The following is an 18,654-nucleotide window of genomic DNA, read 5'->3' as shown; positions in this document are numbered from 1 at the left end:
CCAAAAAAAACTTCATAAGTCTAATAAAAGAGGAAAAGAGAGAACTGTTCTATCTCTGTCTTCCTCTCTCCTCATTTACCTGGAATAGCTAATCTATCCCATTCAATTTGCTTTGGGTGGGAGAGAGATTATGTCACTATCAATGTTTCATAAAAAACATTATCTGGTAGATTTTGGTTTTTTGTTACCCATTCCTTAAAAACACACCAATAAAATGAAGTTAACCAGAGATACATATGCTCTGGAATGCATGGCAACACTTTCACAGAAGTATCTACTTTATCTGTGAGGAAAACTTAACACTTTTCATAACTGAATATAAATAATACATTTTCTTTTTTGCAACACAGAAATAAATACACTAAGGGAAAAAACTGTGCTTACTGAGTAATGTCAGTGTAAGAGAACAGGATAAGAGAGTGTAAAAATGGATACTGAAGGTGTTACCTGGAGAACACAGAGGACCATGTGAAGCTTCATGTCCTGTAGCTTGGTCAACTTTATGATCACCAGAATGACAGCTGTGAAAACACGAAGTATAAATCTTCTTGCCATCCCTACCTGTCTGAGCATAAAATTCCCCAGTATAGGGATACCTGGGTGGCTCAGTCGGTTAAGCATCTGCCTTCAGCTCAGGCATGATCCCAGGGTCCTGGGACTGAGTCCTGCATGGGGCTCCCTTTGCCTGCCACTCCCGCTGCTTGTGCTCTCTCTAATAAATAAAATCTTTACAAAAATCCCCCAGTATACATGCCTGTGCACCATGAGAAATAAGGGTACAGGCATAATGAAGACTAGGAATGAGATTAACCAGTAACATGAACCACTGGGCCTCCAGTCTCCAACTTCCATTCCTCACTGACTAAACTTTGCAGGTTACAGTGTAGCAATGTTGGTTAAGATACACTATGGGGAGATAAGTTACACTTCTTGGTGCTTCAGAATTCACCAAGATCTTTCATAAGTACTATTCAATCTGATCTTCATTATATTTTGTGTACTAGGAGGGACAGGTGTTAGTATCTCTGAACTCTATCAGAATGTTTCCTCTCTAAGGTTGCATCTCATGTCTAAAACACAGGAAGAAAAAGAAGAAAGTGGGACCAACATGGATTTTACAGTTGGACAGGAATTTTACAAGTTGCAGTCATTCTTCTTGGTGAGACCACTTTGCTTCATCAGAACCCAATAGGTGTCCTCATTATTGCCCAGCTCTTCCTTTTAAGATACCCACCTGGGCCCCAGCAGCAAAAGAAGGCCAACGGGTAGAAGCGTACTCGCTGCTCCACAATGTGAATCACTGCCCACTGTTCACTCCCCAGGAAGCCAGTTTTTTTCACAAACTTTTTATAAAGGGTCTGGGCTTGGATGAGTAAGACCTAAACAGGGGTACATCAATGAGTAGTTTGCCTGAGGCTTGGTAAAACTTCCTAGCTCTACCTTCCTATTGTTATAGGGGGATCACCTCTCTCAGGATCTGACAGCAGGAAAACTTGTTCTCCTGTCTTTACCATCTAAGCCTGGATTTTTCTGAAAGAAAATCATCTTCAGAGTGAACTTTTCTAGCCCAGGGGAAATGGATAGATATTAGCCAAACCTGTGGTTACCATGTTCAATACATAAACTTTACATCAACTCACAGGCTTCCCCCCCCCCCCCCAAAACTGAGGCTAATCACAGTATATATAGGAAGTTAAAGCTAAGATCTAACCAGGCCCTCTTTTAAAATGCTATACTAGAGCCTGTGTTAGAAAGTGTTCTATGCTTAATACCCTTAAAATAAATACATTAGCACCATGGCTGAGCTGAAATTCTCAACTCAAAGCAAAATAAAGTTTTAGGAAGTTTCTTCTTGCCCTTAGATGGAAAAGGGGACTGTTTTCCCCTTACATCTGGGGGCTCTCTATATAAGCTAATGAAACAAATATAAATCAGTTCAGACCTCCAATGTGCTTTCTGTGGGGAGTAAATTAGGTAATAATTTTGGTAACAAATCTGACAAATCTAAAATTCTCCCTAATCATCCAGACCCACTCTCTAAGTTAATAAGCCAATTATTTCATTAAGTTTAGCCATGTAATTTCATTTCTCCACAGACATAGGAATCAAAAGAAGGCTTTCACTTATTTGGGAATATTAATGTCTAGTAGAATCAGTTCTGAAGATTGCATTATTTAAAAAAGCAATCAAGAATCCCCAGGGTAGTGGCACCTGGGTGGCTCAGGTCATGGTCCCAGGGTCCTGGTATTGAGCCCGGTATCAGGCCGCTGCTCTACAGGAAGCCTGCTTCTCCCCTTCCCACTCCCCACCAACTCCCCACCAACTCCCCACCCCCACTCCCCCTGCCTGATCTCCTCTCTCGATGTCTCTTTCTTTCTGTCAAATAAATAAATAAATTCTTTAAAAAAAAAAAAAAAAAAAGAATCCCCAGGGTACCAGGCTATGGGATACCTGCCTCTCTTGTCAATTAGTTCTAAGTGAAGATCATCAGAATCATCTTAATATAAACTATTCATTTCACCCTCTTTACAAAGTTGCTGATTTGAGCTAAGCTATCTCCACAATTTATTTTTAAATTGTTAAAGGAAATTCTCCATAATTTTATTTTGTTCACAAGTGCCAGCTGCACTAGCAAAAATTCCCTCATTATTTGGAAAATAATCAAATTAAATCACAGCACATTTCTAATGTTCTAGAGCGTTATACTTGACATATACTATAGAGTATACATGACATATACTAATTTTCTGGTCTGGTCTTCCATGAGGATCCACAGGAACATGTATTAATTAGTCCTAGAGTGAGCATAATTCTCACGTAATGACTAGAGACTCTTTCCCCCCTAATCATTTAATCTTGGGAAGTCCAAATACTGAGATAGTAATTAAACTGTCAATTATCTCTTAGCTACTTTCTTAGTTCTAAGACTTTAGGAAATGCCTCTCCATCCCATTTTCCCCAGTCCCTGGGAATAACGTCCCATCGCTCCCAATCCCCTCTCTTTCCATAAGAGCAGATGGCACCATACCACAATGGTGAGGAGGCTGAGGAGAAAGCTGGTCAGGAAAATGGTGATCCCATAAAAATAAAGTGTGCTACAGACAGATGTGTTGGCATAAGGCAGTTTAGCCATGGCTGATGGTGGTGAGAACATCAGAATACACCTAGGAAGAGAATCAATGGACAGGACCACTATTACAGATATGACACTAGAGAGATACATATTTGGTAAAACAAAATTTATTAAGTATCCAATGTTACTTACCATTCTGCTAACCCTGGCCCATAATACCTTATTCTTTCTTATAGATACATTATCTTCCAGTCACTTCACATTATATTCCTATTTATGTATCTTTTGCTTTGATTATACCTTATTCTATAGACTCTACCAAGGTTCCATAGAACCTTATTCCAAATACAAGCAACTTGGCGAGAATGTATGTAGAAAGTCTTTTCCATCTCTATATATAGAAAAGAAAAGGTGCAGTCTACCACAGAAATGACAGATTTGGCCCTTGCTTACCTGTGGCTCTGGCTGAAGTTGTGGAAACATTCACTAACATTGCCCAGACAGAATACAGGTATCATTAACAGAAGAGGTATCAGGCTGGGAGGGACAAAAAAAAAAAACATCACCCTAATAGTCCGGCATTTTCATGGCCTTTCCCCATCACAAAATACTCTGTTCTTCTTCCAACTCCATCACCCCTCCACTCTCCACAAATATATATATATATATATATAATACATTATATATAACATATAATAAATATATTATATTATATATTCATATATATATATGAAATTATATAGATATAATTTATTCAAGAAAAATGCCTCAAAAACCTTATATATAGGGGTGCGGGTAGCTCAGTGGGTTAAAGCCTCTGCATTTGGCTCAGGTCATGATTTCAGGGTCCTGGGATTGAGCCCCACATCGGGCTCTCTGTTCAGTAGGGAACCTGCTTACCCCTCTCTCTTGCCAACTTCTCTGTCTACTTGTGATCTCTCTGTCAAAAAAAAAACCCCTTATGTATACTTTTTGTCCAATTGGTGGGTAAGTGGAGTGGAGAATGCATTTCCTACCTAAATTAATGAGCCCTATAATGGTGTCAGAGAGTCTCTGGGTGTGGATCAAAGTGAAAGGAAAAAACCTAACAGGGAGTTATATGCTAACTTTCCATGGCCACCAGGAATAACTTAATTTTCAACACCCCATTTCTAGGAGCTTTTTCAAAGCATACACTTAAATAACCAATTATTAATCCAGCTAAATACAGCCAGCTCCCTATAAGAGGGAAAGATCCAGAAGTAAAAGTTATAAACTCTAATGTCAACTCTAACATGACTACTACATTAGGTGAGATCCAGACCCTTCTGAGGGTAAATAATTCCAAGACTCTCACCCAGGGTTATAAAGGTGGATGAGATCTTGAAAGCTATCTGTTATAACTCTTTATGATATAAAACGGAATTAGAAGTCCAAAGACTTAAAGCGAAATATTTTTTGAAGATCACACAGAGTTAATGGCAGAATTAAGGTTAAAATCTGAATCTAAAATTGCTTGCCTATTCTACCTGGGAATATGGTTCCAATGATCATATGTTTGTTGCTTCTAACTCAGTAAGGCTCTGTGAGGATCTAGGAGTGATAGACTCTATGGAAATGAAGGGCACTGTCCTATTTGTTCTCACCTAGACCACAGAATAATGAGTTTACACCTTGCTAGGAAAGGAAAGCAAAAACCTTACCTTGACAAAATGATGGCTATTTGACCAACATGACAAGTATAATCTATAACCTGTGAAAAAAATAAATATGAGTAAAGTCTTAGTATACTGTCAATCATAATAAAATAAATATCAGATCATTAATTATCACTTGTACAAACAAAAATTCCAAAGAGCCTGCTTCTGTCAAGCAATATTTGCTATAAAACTCCATTTAAATAGATAGTTCCTTAGCATTGGAGACAAGAGAATTTTATCTCTATTACTATAATCTAAAAAGTACAACAGCAACAGTAGCCACAAGGAAAGCCTGTGGGAAGTAGCTTAATATAAGACTTGGATACCAAAGTAAATTCTTTAAAAAAGAAAGGTAAATATGAAATCATACAGTACTCCTCCGTCTTCTAATAACAGTTCAATCCTATTCTCTTTTAGATCCAGGGAGGTGTGGACTTTTCAGACCTTAAGAGTGGAGCAGAAGTCTATGTATAAAATGACCAGCAGAGCTTAGTAGGCCAGAATTAGCATAAAGGAGGGAGGTCAAATAAGCCCTTTGGATATAACATCTATTAGACTCTAGAAGAAAGAACATTCTAAACACCCCCAGTTGTGTTAGACACTGAAAAATAATTTATAGAAGAATGTTATCTACCCACTGGAAGTTTATGATAAAAGAATTTGAATAGAACACCTTAAAGTGAGAATAGACTAGAAAACAGCTTTTTTCTGTTCTGAGGTAAGAGATCCTATTATATTCTAGAATGACATTGTTAGGGGCGCCTGGGTAGCTCAGTGGCTCAGTGGGTTAAGACCTCTAGCTTCGGCTGAGGTCATGATCTCAGAGTTCTGGGATCAAGCCCCGCATCGGGCTCTCTGCTCAGCAGGGAGCCTGCTTCCCCCTTCCCTCTCTGCCTGCCTCTCTGCCTATCTGTGATCTCTGTCAAATAAATAAATAAATAAATCTTTAGAATGGCATTGTTAAAAATCAATAAGCATTAAGTGAGCAGTTAATCAATAATCAGAGATGGGTAATTGATTTGCCCTAAAAACTATGGATCAGAAAGAGTAAATGATTTCAAGTAAAACAGTCACTATTGACTTTAAGTAAAATGAGAAAAGTAAAATCAATCTTGGGTGATCTCTCCTACCTGTGTCCCATCTTCCCTTTTTATTCTATCCTCTACCCATCAGGCTAAACTGTTTTTAATTCTTGTTCTTACCTTACTGTCAATGAATCTCTGATTTTTAAAAACAACTTAGATAATAGTACCATTTATTCATTCAACAAATTTTTATTGAGTTTCATCATGCATATGATAGTATACCACTTTCATTAAGTCTAGAACTGATCTGTAGGCTCTAGAGAAAGGTATATGGGTAAGTTCTCCAGATTAATTTACTCCATGATGCTTTTAAACAAAAAATCCCCTTCAAAAAAACCAAAACAGAGGTGTCTGGTTGGCTCAGTTGGTGGAGCATGCAACTCTTGACCTCGTGGTTGTAGGTTCAAGCCCCATGTTGGCCACACAGATCACTTAAAGATAAACTCTTTTAAAAAACCACCATAGAATGGATACTATAGAAATAAGAAAACTGGAATATTTAGTGAGATTTATACAATAAGATTAAAATATACAATGACAGCCAAAGAAATGAAAATTGCTAACATCATAAAAATGTTTTTTTTAAAAAACGATTTTATTTATTTGAGAGAGAGTGAGAGAGCATGAGCAGGAAGAAGGGGAAGAGAGAGCAGGGAGCCTGAGGTGGGGCTCAATCCCAGGACCCCAGGATCAAGACCTGAGCCGAAGGCAGACACTTAACCGATGGAGCCACCAAGCCGCCCCTATAAATGTTTTCTACCAAGATCACTTAGTGATATACCGAAAGAATCAGGAATAAGAAACTATACAATGGAATACTATTTAGCACTAAAAAAGAGTGACTTACATATGCTATAATGGATAAACTTCAAAAGCTTATAAATGAAATCAATCAGACGCAAGAGAATATATATTGGATGATTCCATCTATACGAAATGTCCAGAAAAGGAAAATCTACAGAGTCAGAAATTAGATTAGCAGTTCCCTAGTACAGGGGGTGGGTAGGAAATTAACAATAAATGGTCATGAAGAATTCACTTAGGGTGAAGAAAATATTTTGGAACTGATTTATGATATTATTTTACAAGATAGTAAGTCTTCTTTAGAAACCACTGGATTGTAACTTAAAATAAATGAATTATGTGATAAGTAAAATATGTATGCACACACAAAAAATCCATATGTACTTAGTGCTCTCCTCTCTTTTATAAATGTCATACTAGACAGTGCACCAAACTCTCTTTGAACCAAAGAAGGGAAGACAACTATTCCCTGGATCCACCTTGTTTTCTGATTACCAAACACAGATTACCTTCTGCTCTTCTGCAAACCACCATCTGTTATCCACACATATTGAAGAATTATAGCAGAGCAAAACAGACATTCTCCCTTTCCAACACCTGGAGCCCAAATCCCATGTGAGCAAACTGAGCACCTTCCCTGACTCTACCCAAGATCTTATTCTTTACGCTAGTAGCAGTGCCGGACTGGCATGGAGCTAAGAAGGATGGAATCAGGCAGTAATGACAGTACTGCAAATAATGTTTCCTATAATCAAAACCTTTTTATTTTTTTGATGGCAAGAGAGAAGAGGAAATCTTTTCAACAGAATAGAAACATGACTTCTCTTTTATTAAGCTCCATGAATTCACCTACCCAGTCCTGAGTGCTTGCACTGTTTATCAAGAATATATGGATTTGTTTCATCATACTCTTCTTTTTCCATTGAGGCATTTTATTTGTACATACGTATTAAACCCCTAGAAAAAGAATTCCAGGATTTTCCCTCCTGTGTGTTTTCATCTTGCTTATTCATGGTCCATGATACCAGCTGAGGTTGTCAGTACAATGAAGTCAAACTGGTGGGACAGAAGCAGGTTATTCTGCCATTTTTCTACATCTTTCAGTTGTACATTAAATTGGGACTGATCATTCCACACTTGTTTAACCTGCCCCTGAGGTTTACAACAATTTTCCCCACTCTGTGATCATCAATGATTTCAAATTCGCCAATGTAATCATGCTTCATCATCACAGTGAGAAACCAGACGATGACTTTGGAGCACAGCCTAATAAGAACCTGGATTTTGTCTCTCTTTTCAGCATTTTTTTTTAAACTTAATTTGACAGACAGAGATCACAAGTAGGCAGAGAGGCAGGCAGAGAGAGAGGAAGGAAAGCAGGCTCCCTACTGAGCAGAGAGCCCGATGTGGGACTCAATCCCAGGACCCTGGGATCATGACCTGAGCAGAAAGCAGAGGCTTTAACCCACTGAGCCACCCAGGTGCCCCTCTTTTCAGCATTTTTAATGCTCTTAAGAGCATGTACCAGGACATTCATGCACATCACTATGGTGGCACTAAAGACAGAGGAAAGAAGGCAGGAGGGGTGAGCCCACAGAATTATGGGTAGCATAGTTTGTTTTTTTTAAAGACTTTATTTATTTATTTATTGGGCACAGAGAGAGAGAGATCACAAGTAGGCAGAGCAGCAGGCAGAGAGAGGGGGATGAAGCAGGCTCTGCACAGAGCAGAGAGCCCCATGCATGGCTCTATCCTATGAACCTAAGATCACAACGGGAGCTGAAGGCAGAGGCTCAACCCACTGAGCCACCTAGGCAGCTCAGGTAGCATACTGTTCTTAACTATCAACTCTGAATAAAACTTACCAGTGGAAATGTGCTCTGTCCATTCTGGTTGTGTCTCATCCTCAACTCTTTGTACAGATACCAGATGTAATTGACGGTGTAAAGAAATGAGGAAATGTAGAATATCTAGGTGAGAATAAAAAAAAAAAAACCTCATAACTGTTATAGTCTGACTTCTTTCAATTTATTACATTATCTTCTACCATAAGAATCCTACTTAATGGTCTATTAGTAATGTACCATCTAATATCCATAACATGCAAAACTGGGCCATGTCTGAGAATTCTACCCAGGCCTACCTATTTTATGTCTTGGATTCCTTATTTTATCCTTTTGACTATTTAGAGAAATCACATCATTAGCCACCTTTTCTCACCCAGCTGTTCTACATTTACGAAGATATCCTAGAGTATTTTTCTATTTTATTTTTTAATTGGAAAGACTGTAAAGATTTCCATTTCTAATAATTTGAATTATTTGAACCAGTTTCCCATTTAAAAAAAACTAAACATAGGGGGCACCTGGGTGGCTCAGTGGGTTAAAGCCTCTGCCTTTGGCTCAGGTTATGATCCCAGGGTCGTAGGATCGAGCCCTGCGTCAGGCTCTCTGCTCAGCGGGGAGCCTGCTTTCACCTCTCTCTCTCTCTCTGCCTGCCTCTCTGCCTACTTGTGGTAAATAAATAAAGTCTTTAAAAAAAACTAAACATAGTAGATGAAATATTTTTTAGATCCTTAAAAGGATCAAAGAACTGACAAGATAGCAATGAATAAGCAGGACAAAATCCCAGAGAAAAAAATTTCCGCTTCCATCTTTGATGAAATAATAGAAATAGAATTTGCCCTTCAGCCTTAAAAACTAAAAATTGGAGAAAATATATGGAAAATCCTGTTTTCAAATATTAGGGTAACCATCAGTCCAGAAGAGTAATCCCTGAAAGAAGAAAAACAAGCAAACGACCTAAATCACTGGCAGGAAAAAGTGAGTGCCATGAAGGGGAAACCAACAGACGGGCTGTCTTGGTGAGTGAAGAGGCAGAGTTCAGAGTTTGGAGAGGCCAAAGCAGCTATAATATATGAAGTAGATTATCAAAGAAGAAGTAGCTACACAGGTATAGTGCTCTGGAGATTTGCAGTGGTACCCTCAAGTCCTTGATTAAGTACTGATCTATGCATGTGAGACAGAAAACCATGAAGACCAGGAACAGAACAACCACAGAGGAATAGGTGAAACAATCTCCAAAGCAATAGTTTGTGTTTCCATCACTCAGAGTGGAAAGATGTCCTAATACATAGGCAGGAAATGAAGATATTACAGCATAATAAGGTAGAATCATAAGAAGAGTATTGCCTCACAAATGGGACAAAATTAGCTGTACATGGAAGACTGCCTGAATCAAAGTTTAAAAGTATGTCTTAGAAAAATAAGCAAGTCTTGAAAGCATCATATAGATTCAGAGTTCACTACTTGCAATCCCCCCCAAAAAATACATACATATATATATGTATGTGTATACATACACACACACACACACAGAGCAGATTCCAATGTCTGGCATCTAACAGAAACTCAACCAGTAAAATTGGTAACCATTTAAACTAAGATCAGGAAAGAACTAGAGTTGAGGTACCTGGGTGCCTTAGTTAAGCATCTGCCTTTGGCTCTGGTCATGATCCCACGATCCTGGGATTGAGCCCAGTGTCCAGCTCCCTGCTCAGCGGGGAGTCTGCTTCTACCTCTCCCTCTGCTCCTCAGCCCACTCATGCTCTTTCTACCTCTCCCTCTCAGACAAATAATATAAAAGAAAAGAAGAGAAGACAAGAGAAGAGAAAAGAAAAGAGAAAAGAACCACAGTAAAATTAGGGGTAGCCTGGGTGGCTCAGTCGTTAAGCGAGTGCCTTCAGCTCAGGTCATGATCCCGAAGTCCTGGGATCAAGCCCCAAATCCACATTGGGATCCCCACTCAGCAGGAAGCCTGCTTCTCCCTCTCCCATTCCCCCCTGCTTGTGTTCCCTCTCTCTTTGTCTCTCTCTGTCAAATAAATAAATAAATAAAATCTTTTTTTTTTTTTTTTAAAGAAATCATGAAAGTACTGCATAGTGCTTTCAGGAAAAAAAAGGAGGCTATAGTACACAGCTTATTTTGTTTTTGTTTCTAATTTTATATATTTATTTGAGAGAGAGAGTGAACAAGAGAGAGCACACAGCAGAGGGAGGGGCAGAGGGAGAGGAAGAAGCAAACTTCCCTGCTGGGGAGGGTGCCCAACAACATAGGGCTTGATCCTATGACCCTGGGATCATGACCTGAGCCAAAGACAGACACTTAACCAACTGAGCCACCCAGGTGCCACTATGCAGACTGTTTTTATGAACAAAGAATTAAGCTGATTATAAAACTTCTATAGAGATACTACCAAAAACAAAGAAAGAAAACTACAGAGCAATATATACTTCATGAATAGATACAAAACACTACCAACTGAATACATCAATAAATAAAAAGAAATACATAACTAACAGTATAATTAATCTGAAGAATGAAGGACAGATTGACATTTAAAGTCAATTAATGAATAAATAATGAGCTACGATTTCACACCTACTAGGATGGATATAACTAAAAAGATAATAATAACAAGTATTGGCAAGGATACAGTCATTGGAACTCTCATACACTACTGATCAGAATATAAGACAGTGTAATTGCTTTGGAAAACTGGCAGTACCTCAAAAGGTTCAAAACAGAGTTATACCATATGACCCAGAAGATGCACTCTTAGTTATATACCCCAGAGAAATGAAAACATGTCCACCCAAAAACTTGTACACAAACATTCAGACCAGCATTATTTAAACAGCCAAAAAGTGGAAACAACTCAAATACCCATCACTTGTTGAATGAATAAATAAAGAGCTATATCCATTTAAAGAATATTATCCACCAATAAAAAGGAATGAAATCCTGATACATGCCACAACATGATGAACCTTGAAAATACTGTTCTAAGTGAAAGATGCCAGTCACAAAGGACCATATATTGTATTATTCCATTTATATGAAATGCATGATTCCATTTAAATGAAATATCCAGAATAGGCAAAATTATAAAGACAACAAGTACAGTAGTGGTTACCGAGGGTTGGGAGGAGAAGATTGGATAGTGATGAATAGGAAGTATGGGGTTTGAGGTAATGAAAATATTCTATATATCAAAACTAATGATGTGCTAAATGATGGTTAATTGAACATAATAAAATTTTAAAAAATATTCTAAAATTGATTATGATGATGGTTGCCATTGACTTGTATACTTTAAATGTGTGAATTAGGGGCGCCTGGGGAGCTCAATCGTTTAAGCCTTTGCCTTCAGCTCAGGTCATGATCTCAGGGTCCTGGGATCGAGCCCCTCATTGGGCTCTCCGCTCAGTGGGGAGCCTGCTTCCCCCTCTCTCCCTGCCTGCCTCTCTGCCAACTTGTGATCTCTCTCTCTCTCTCTCTGTCAAATAAATAAATAATAAAGTCTTTTTAAAAATAAATAAATAAATGTGTGAATTATATATCAATAAAGCTGTTAAAAGTAAATGCTAAACCATCCCTATAGCCCACCACTTGGTCCTGGTGAATAATCCTTTAAATGTACTCTTGGATCCTATCGGCTAGTATCTTGGAAAGAATTCTTGCATGCACATTCATCATGAAAACTGGTAATTCTCCTTTTTGGTGGGGTCTTTGGGTTTTGGGGTCAGGATAATGCTGGCCTCATAGAACAAGTTTGGAAGTTCATTTATTTTTTTGTTTCATTTATTTTTCTGAAACAGTTTCAGAGGATTTTTCATTATTTTTTTGTTTCATTTATTTTTTTTTTAAACAGTTTCAGAGAAATAGGTATTAATTCTTCTTTAAATGATTGGTAGGGGAGCTCCTGGGTGGCTCAGTCAGTTAAGTGTCCACCTTTGACTCAGGTCATGATGCCAGAGTCCTAGAATCTAGCCCCATATCATTGGGCTCCCTGCTCAGCAGGGGAGTCTGCTTCTTCCTCTCCTTCTGCTCTTCCCCGTGCTCATGCTCTCTCTTGCTCACTCACTCTCTCTTAAATAAATAAATAAAATCTTTAAAAAAAATTTTTGGTAGAATTCCACTGGGAGTCCATCCAAAGTGGGCTCTTGTTTGTTGGGAGATTTTTGGATTACTGCTTCAATTTCTTTGCTGGTTATGAGTCTGTTCAGGTTCTATTTTCTGTTCTATTTCTTCCTGTTTCAGATTTGGTAGTTTATATGTTTCCAGGAATGCATCCATTTCTTCCAGATTGCCTAATGTGTTGCCATATAATTGCTCATAATATTCTTTTGTAGTTGTTTGTATTTCTTCGGTGTCCGTTGTGATTTCTCAACCATCATTTTGTTGTGGTTTCTCCTCATCATTTTGTTTATTTGGGCCCTTTCTCTTTTCTTTTTGCTAAGTCTTACTAGGGGTTTATCGATCTTATTAAATTTTTTCGAAGAACCGGCTCCTAGTTTCCTTGTGATACGTTCTACTGGTTTTTCCATTTCCATTTCCAATTTCTATATCATTGATTTCTGCTCTAATTTTCATTATTGCTCTTCTCCTTCTGGATGCAGGCTTTATTTGTTGTTCTTTTTCTAGCTCCTTTAGGTGCAAGATTAGGTTATGTATTTGAGACTTTTCTTATTTCTTGAGAAATTTCTGTACTGCTGTAGACTTCCCTCTTAGGACCATCTTTGGTGCATCCCAAAGGTCTGAACTGTTGTGTTTTCATTTTCATTTGTTTCCATGTATTTTTTTTTAACTCTTCTTTAATTTCCTAGCTGGACCACTCATTCTTTAGCAGGATGCTTATTAACCTCCATGTAATTGTGATCCTTTCAAAGTTTTTGTGAATGAATTCAAGTTTTAAAGCATTGTGGCCTGAGAATATGCATGGTATAATCTCAGTCTTTCTGTATGTTAAGACGTGATTTGTGACCCAGCATGTGATCTATTCTGGAGAATATTCCATGTGCACCCAAGAAGAATGTCTATTCTGTTCTCTAGGATGAAATGCTCTGAATATATCTATTAAATAAATCTGGTCCAGTGTGTCAGTCAAAGCCCTTGTTTCAGTGTGATATACCACATCAATAGAAGAAAGGAACAAGAACCATATTATCCTTTCAGTAGATGCAGAAAAAGCATTCTTTTTTGATTAAAAACTTTCTGCTATATAGGGCTAGAAAAAACATACCCCAATATCATAAAAACTATATGAAAAACCCACAGCAAATATCATCCTTCATAAGCAAAAACTGAGAGCTTTTCTCTTAAGGTCAGAACACAACAGGGATCTCCACTCTCACCACTGTTGTTCAACACAGTACTGGAAGTCTTAGCCTCAACAATCAGACAACAAAAAGAAATAAAATCCATCCAGATAGGCAAAGAAGAAGTCAAACTTTTACTCTTCATAGATGACATGATACTCTATAAAGAAAACCTAAAAGACTACCCCAAAACTGCTGGAACTGATACAGAAATTCAGCAAAGTCACAGAATATAAAATCTCCGCAAAGAAAAGTCAGTTGCATTTTTTTTAAAGATTTTATTTATTTATTTGACAGACAGAGATCACAAGCAGGCAGAGAGACAAGCAGAGAGAGAGAGGAGAAAGCAGGCTCCCCGCTGAGCAGAGAGCCCGATGTGAGGCTCGATCCCAGGACCCTGGGACCATGACCCAAGCCGAAAGCAGAGGCTTCAACCCACTGAGCCGCCCAGGTGCCCATTTTTATACACTAACAATGAAAACAGAAGAAAGAAAAATCAAAGAATAGATACCATTTACAATTGCACCAAAACCCCTTAAGATACCTAGGAATAAACCTAACCAAAGAGGTAAAGGATCTATACTCTGAAAATATAGAACAATTACGAAAGAAAGTAAAGAAGACAAAGAAATGGAAAAACATCCCATGCTCATGGATTGGAAAAACAAATATTGTTAAAAAGTCTATGCTGCCCAAAACAATCTACACATTCAATGCAATTCCTATCAAAATGCCATCAGCATTTTTCACAGAGCTGGAACAAATAATCCTAAAATTTTTATGGAACCTTAAAAGACCATTAATAGCCAAAAGAATCTTGAAAAAGAAAACCAGAGCTGGAGGCATCACAATTCCAGACTTCAAAATATATTACAAAACTGTAATCATCAAGACAATATGGTACCGGCACAAAAACAGACACACGGATCAATGGAACAGAATAGAGAATCCAGAAATAGATCCTCAACTGTATGGTCAACTAATCTTTGACAAAGCAGTAAAGAATAGCCAATGGAGGGGCACCTGGGTGGCTCAGTGGGTTAAGTTGCTGCCTTCGGCTCAGGTCATGATCTCAGGGTCCTGGGATCGAGCCCCACATAGGGCTCTCTGCTTAGCAGGGAGCCTGCTTCCTCTTCTCTCTCTGCCTGCCTCTCTGCCTACTTGTGATCTCTGTCTGTCAAATAAATAAATAAAATCTTAAAAAAAAATAGCCAATGGAAAAAAGACAGTCTCTTCAACAAATGATGGTGAAAAAACTGGACAGCCACATGCAGAAGAATGAAACCAGACCACTTTCTTAAACCATATACAAAAACAGGGGCGCCTGGGTTGCTCAGTGGGTTAAGCCTCTGCCTTCAGCTCAGGTGGTGATCTTGGGGTCCTGGGATTGAGCCCTACATTGCGCTCTCTGCTTAACAGGGAGCCTGCTTCCCCCCCTCTCTCTGCCTACTTGTGATCTCTGTCAAATAAATAAAATCTTAAAAAAAAAATACACAAAAACAGACTCAACATGGAAGAAAGACCTAAATATGAGGCAGGAATCCATCAAAATCCTAGAGGAGAACACAGGCAGCAACCTCTTTAGTCCTCAGCCACAGCAACTTCTTGCTAGACACATCTCCAAAGGCAAGAGGAACAAAAGCAAAATGAACTACTGGGACTTCATCAAAATAAAAAGTTTTGCACAGCAAAGGAAACAGTCAACACAACTAAAAGGCAACCTACAGAATGGGAGAAGATATTTACAAATATCTTAGTACATAAAGGGCTAGTAACCAAAGTATATAAAGAACTTTCAAACTTAACATCCAACAAAACAAAACAAAAATCCTGTCAAGAAATGGGCAAAAAGGGGTGCCTGGGTGTCTCAGTGGGTTAAAGCCTCTGCCTTCAGCTCAGGTCATGATCCCAGGGTCCTGGGATCGAGCCTCACATTGGGCTCTCTGCTTAGCAGGGAGCCTGCTTCCTCCTCTCTCTCTCTCTCTCTCTCTGCCTGCCTCTCTGCCTACTTGTGATCTCTGTCTGTCAAATAAACAAATAAAATCTTAAAAAAACACCTTAAAAAATGGGCAGAAAACGTGAATAGATATTTCTCCAAAGAAGACACAGAAATGGCTAACAGACAAATGAAAAAAATGTTCAATGACTCAGCATCAGGAAAATACAAATCAGAACCACAATGAGATACCACCTCACACCAGTCAGAATGGCTAAAATTAATAACTTGGGAAGCAAGAGATGTTTGCAAGGATGTAGAGGAAGGAGAACCCTCTAACACTGTTGGTGGGAATACAAACTGGTACAGCCACTCTGGAAAACAGTATGGAGGTTCCGCAAAAAGTTAAACACAGGGGCACCTGGGTGGCTCAATGGGTTAAGCCTCTGCCTTCAGCTCAGGTCATGATCTCAGGGTCCTGGGATCAAGTCCCCCATCGGGTTCTCTGCTCAGCAAGGAGCCTGCTTCCCCTCTCTCTCTGCCTACCTCTCTGCCTACTTGTGATGTCTCTCTCTGTGTCAAATAAATAAATTTTTTAAAAAAATTAAACACAGAGCTACCCTATGACCCAGCAATTGCACTACCGGGTATTTATCCAATGGATATGCAGTCATCTGAAGAAGCACATGATCCCCAGTGCTCATATAGGCAATGCTCACAATACCCAAACTATGGAAGAGCCCAGATGTCCATCAACAGATGAAAGGATAAAGATGTATATGTGTATACATATATAATGGAATATTACTAATCCATCAAAAAGAATTAAATCTTACCATTTGCAATGATGTGGATGGAAATGGAGGGAATTATGATAAGCGAAATAAGTCAATCAAAGAAAAACAATTATTTGACTTCACTCATATGTGGAAATTAAAAAACAAATCAGAAGACCATAGGGGAATGGAGGGAATAAGATGAAATCAGAGAGAGCGACAAACCATAATAGACTCTTAACTAGAAGAAACAAACTAAGGGTTACTGGAGGGGAAGTGGGTGGAGGGTTGGGGTAACTGGGTGAGGGCACTAAGGAAGGCACTTAATGGAATGAGCACTGGGTGTTATATGCAACTGATGAATCACTAAATTCTACCTCCGAAACAGTAATACACTATATGTTAATTGAATTTAAATAAAATTAAACAAATGAATGTAGTAGGATTCTATACAATTGGTCATGACATCCCAATAACTAAATAGTTGTTGGATTAGTTTTATCCCTATATAGCTTGCTCAATATTTTTTGTTGATTGCTGACACCATTATATACTCATGAAACTGATTTTTAAACTCCTTTGTTTTTCTAAGAGTTTCATTGTTTCAGCTCTGAAATTTTAAGCCTCTAATCCACTTTGAATTAATATTTGTGTGTTGTGTAATGTAAATTCAGCCTTTGGCATGTAGATATCCAGCTGACCAAACACAATTTATTGAAAAGGCTATACTTTCCCCACTGAACTGTTTTAGCCACTATGTCAAAAGCTGATTGTTCAAAATGTTAGGGTTTATTTCTGGGCTCTCAGCTCTATTCCATTGACATATACATCCATTTTTATACCAGTACCACACTGTCTTGATTAATGAAACTTTGTAGTAAGTTTCAAAATCAGGAAGTGTGAGTAGTCTGACTCTGTTCTTTTTCAAGATCGTTTTGGCCACTCTGGGTCCTTTGTAGTTCTACAAATTTTGGATCAACTCATAAATTTCTGCAAAAAAAAAGGCAGTTGGAACTTTCACAGGAATTGTGATAAAACTGTAGGTCACTTGGGGATCATCTTGTTGTCATCTTAAAAATATTGTCTTATACAACTAACATATGATCTCCCTGATATGAGGAAGTGGAGATGCAACGTGAGGAGTTTGGGGGGTAGGAAAAGAAAAAATGAAACAAGATGGGATTGGGAGGGAGACAAACCATCAGAGACTCTTAATCTCACAAAACAAACTGAGGGTTGCTGGGGGGAGGAGGACCAAGAGAGGATGGGGGGTTATGAATATTGGGGAGGGTATGTGCTATGGTAGGGCTGTGAAGTGTGTAAACCTAGCGATTCACACACCTGTACCCCTGGGGCTAAAAATACATTATATGTTTATTTAAAAAAACACTTAGAAAACAAAACAAATATTGTCTTATATGGGCACCTAGCTGGCTGGGTTGGTTAGGTAAACTAACTCTTGATTCTGCCTCAGGTCATGATCACAGGATCCTGGGATCGAGCCCCAGGTCAAGCTCCCTGTTCAGTGGGGAGTCTACTTGTCTCCCTCTCCCTCTACCCCTACTCAGCCTGTGCTCTCTCTCTCTCTCAAATAAATCTTCAAAATAAATTGTCTTGTGAGGCATGCATGGCTGGCTCAGAGAGTAGAACATGCAACCCTTGATCTAGGGGGTGTGAGTTCAAGCCCCACATTGGACTTAGAACTTACCTTGATAAAAAAAGAAAAAAATACTGTTTTTGATCCATCAACATAAAATTCCTTTCCATTTACTTAGATTTTATTTGTCAACAATATTTTATAGTTTCTAGCATACTATTTTTTTAAAGATTTTATTTATTTATTTGACAGAGATCACAAGTAGGCAGAGAGGCAGGCAGAGAGAGAGGAAGAGAAGCAGGCTCCCTGCCGAGCAGAGTGCCCGATGTGGGGCTCGATCCCAGACCCCGGGATCATGACCTAAGCCAAAGGCAGAGGCTCAACCCACTGAGCCACCCAGGCGCCCTGTTTTCTTCGTATTCTCATCAGTTTGTATTATGTCTTCTAAAATCTTGCAATCTTATTTTTTTAAGATTTTATTTATTTGATAGAGAGAGACACAGTGAAAGAAGAAACACAAGAAGGGGGAGTGGGAGAAGAAGAAG

General features: G+C 38.6%; 1 protein-coding gene across 7 annotated transcripts in view; it reads right to left on the bottom strand.

Moving 5' to 3' along the window:
• Positions 1-18,654, bottom strand: part of TMEM116 (transmembrane protein 116) — a 75,597-nt gene that overhangs the window by 10,515 nt on the left and 46,428 nt on the right. For 6 of the 7 annotated variants that reach the window (XM_059140239.1, XM_059140243.1, XM_059140245.1 and 3 more), the window contains 6 exons: positions 8,507-8,611; positions 4,756-4,805; positions 3,527-3,610; positions 3,029-3,164; positions 1,235-1,379; positions 448-521 (listed from right to left, as the gene is read on the bottom strand). In XM_059140239.1, coding sequence (XP_058996222.1) covers positions 448-521; positions 1,235-1,379; positions 3,029-3,164; positions 3,527-3,610; positions 4,756-4,805; positions 8,507-8,611 — 594 coding nt within the window. The remainder of the gene's footprint in view (positions 1-447; positions 522-1,234; positions 1,380-3,028; positions 3,165-3,526; positions 3,611-4,755; positions 4,806-8,506; positions 8,612-18,654) is intronic. The other variant, XM_059140242.1, reaches the window with a different exon arrangement.

Source organism: Mustela lutreola, chromosome 11 (assembly GCF_030435805.1).
Source record: "Mustela lutreola isolate mMusLut2 chromosome 11, mMusLut2.pri, whole genome shotgun sequence".
NCBI lineage: Eukaryota > Metazoa > Chordata > Mammalia > Carnivora > Mustelidae > Mustela > Mustela lutreola.
The sequence above is the reverse complement of the archived record's forward strand: the minus strand, read 5'-3'. Positions and strand labels throughout refer to the sequence as shown.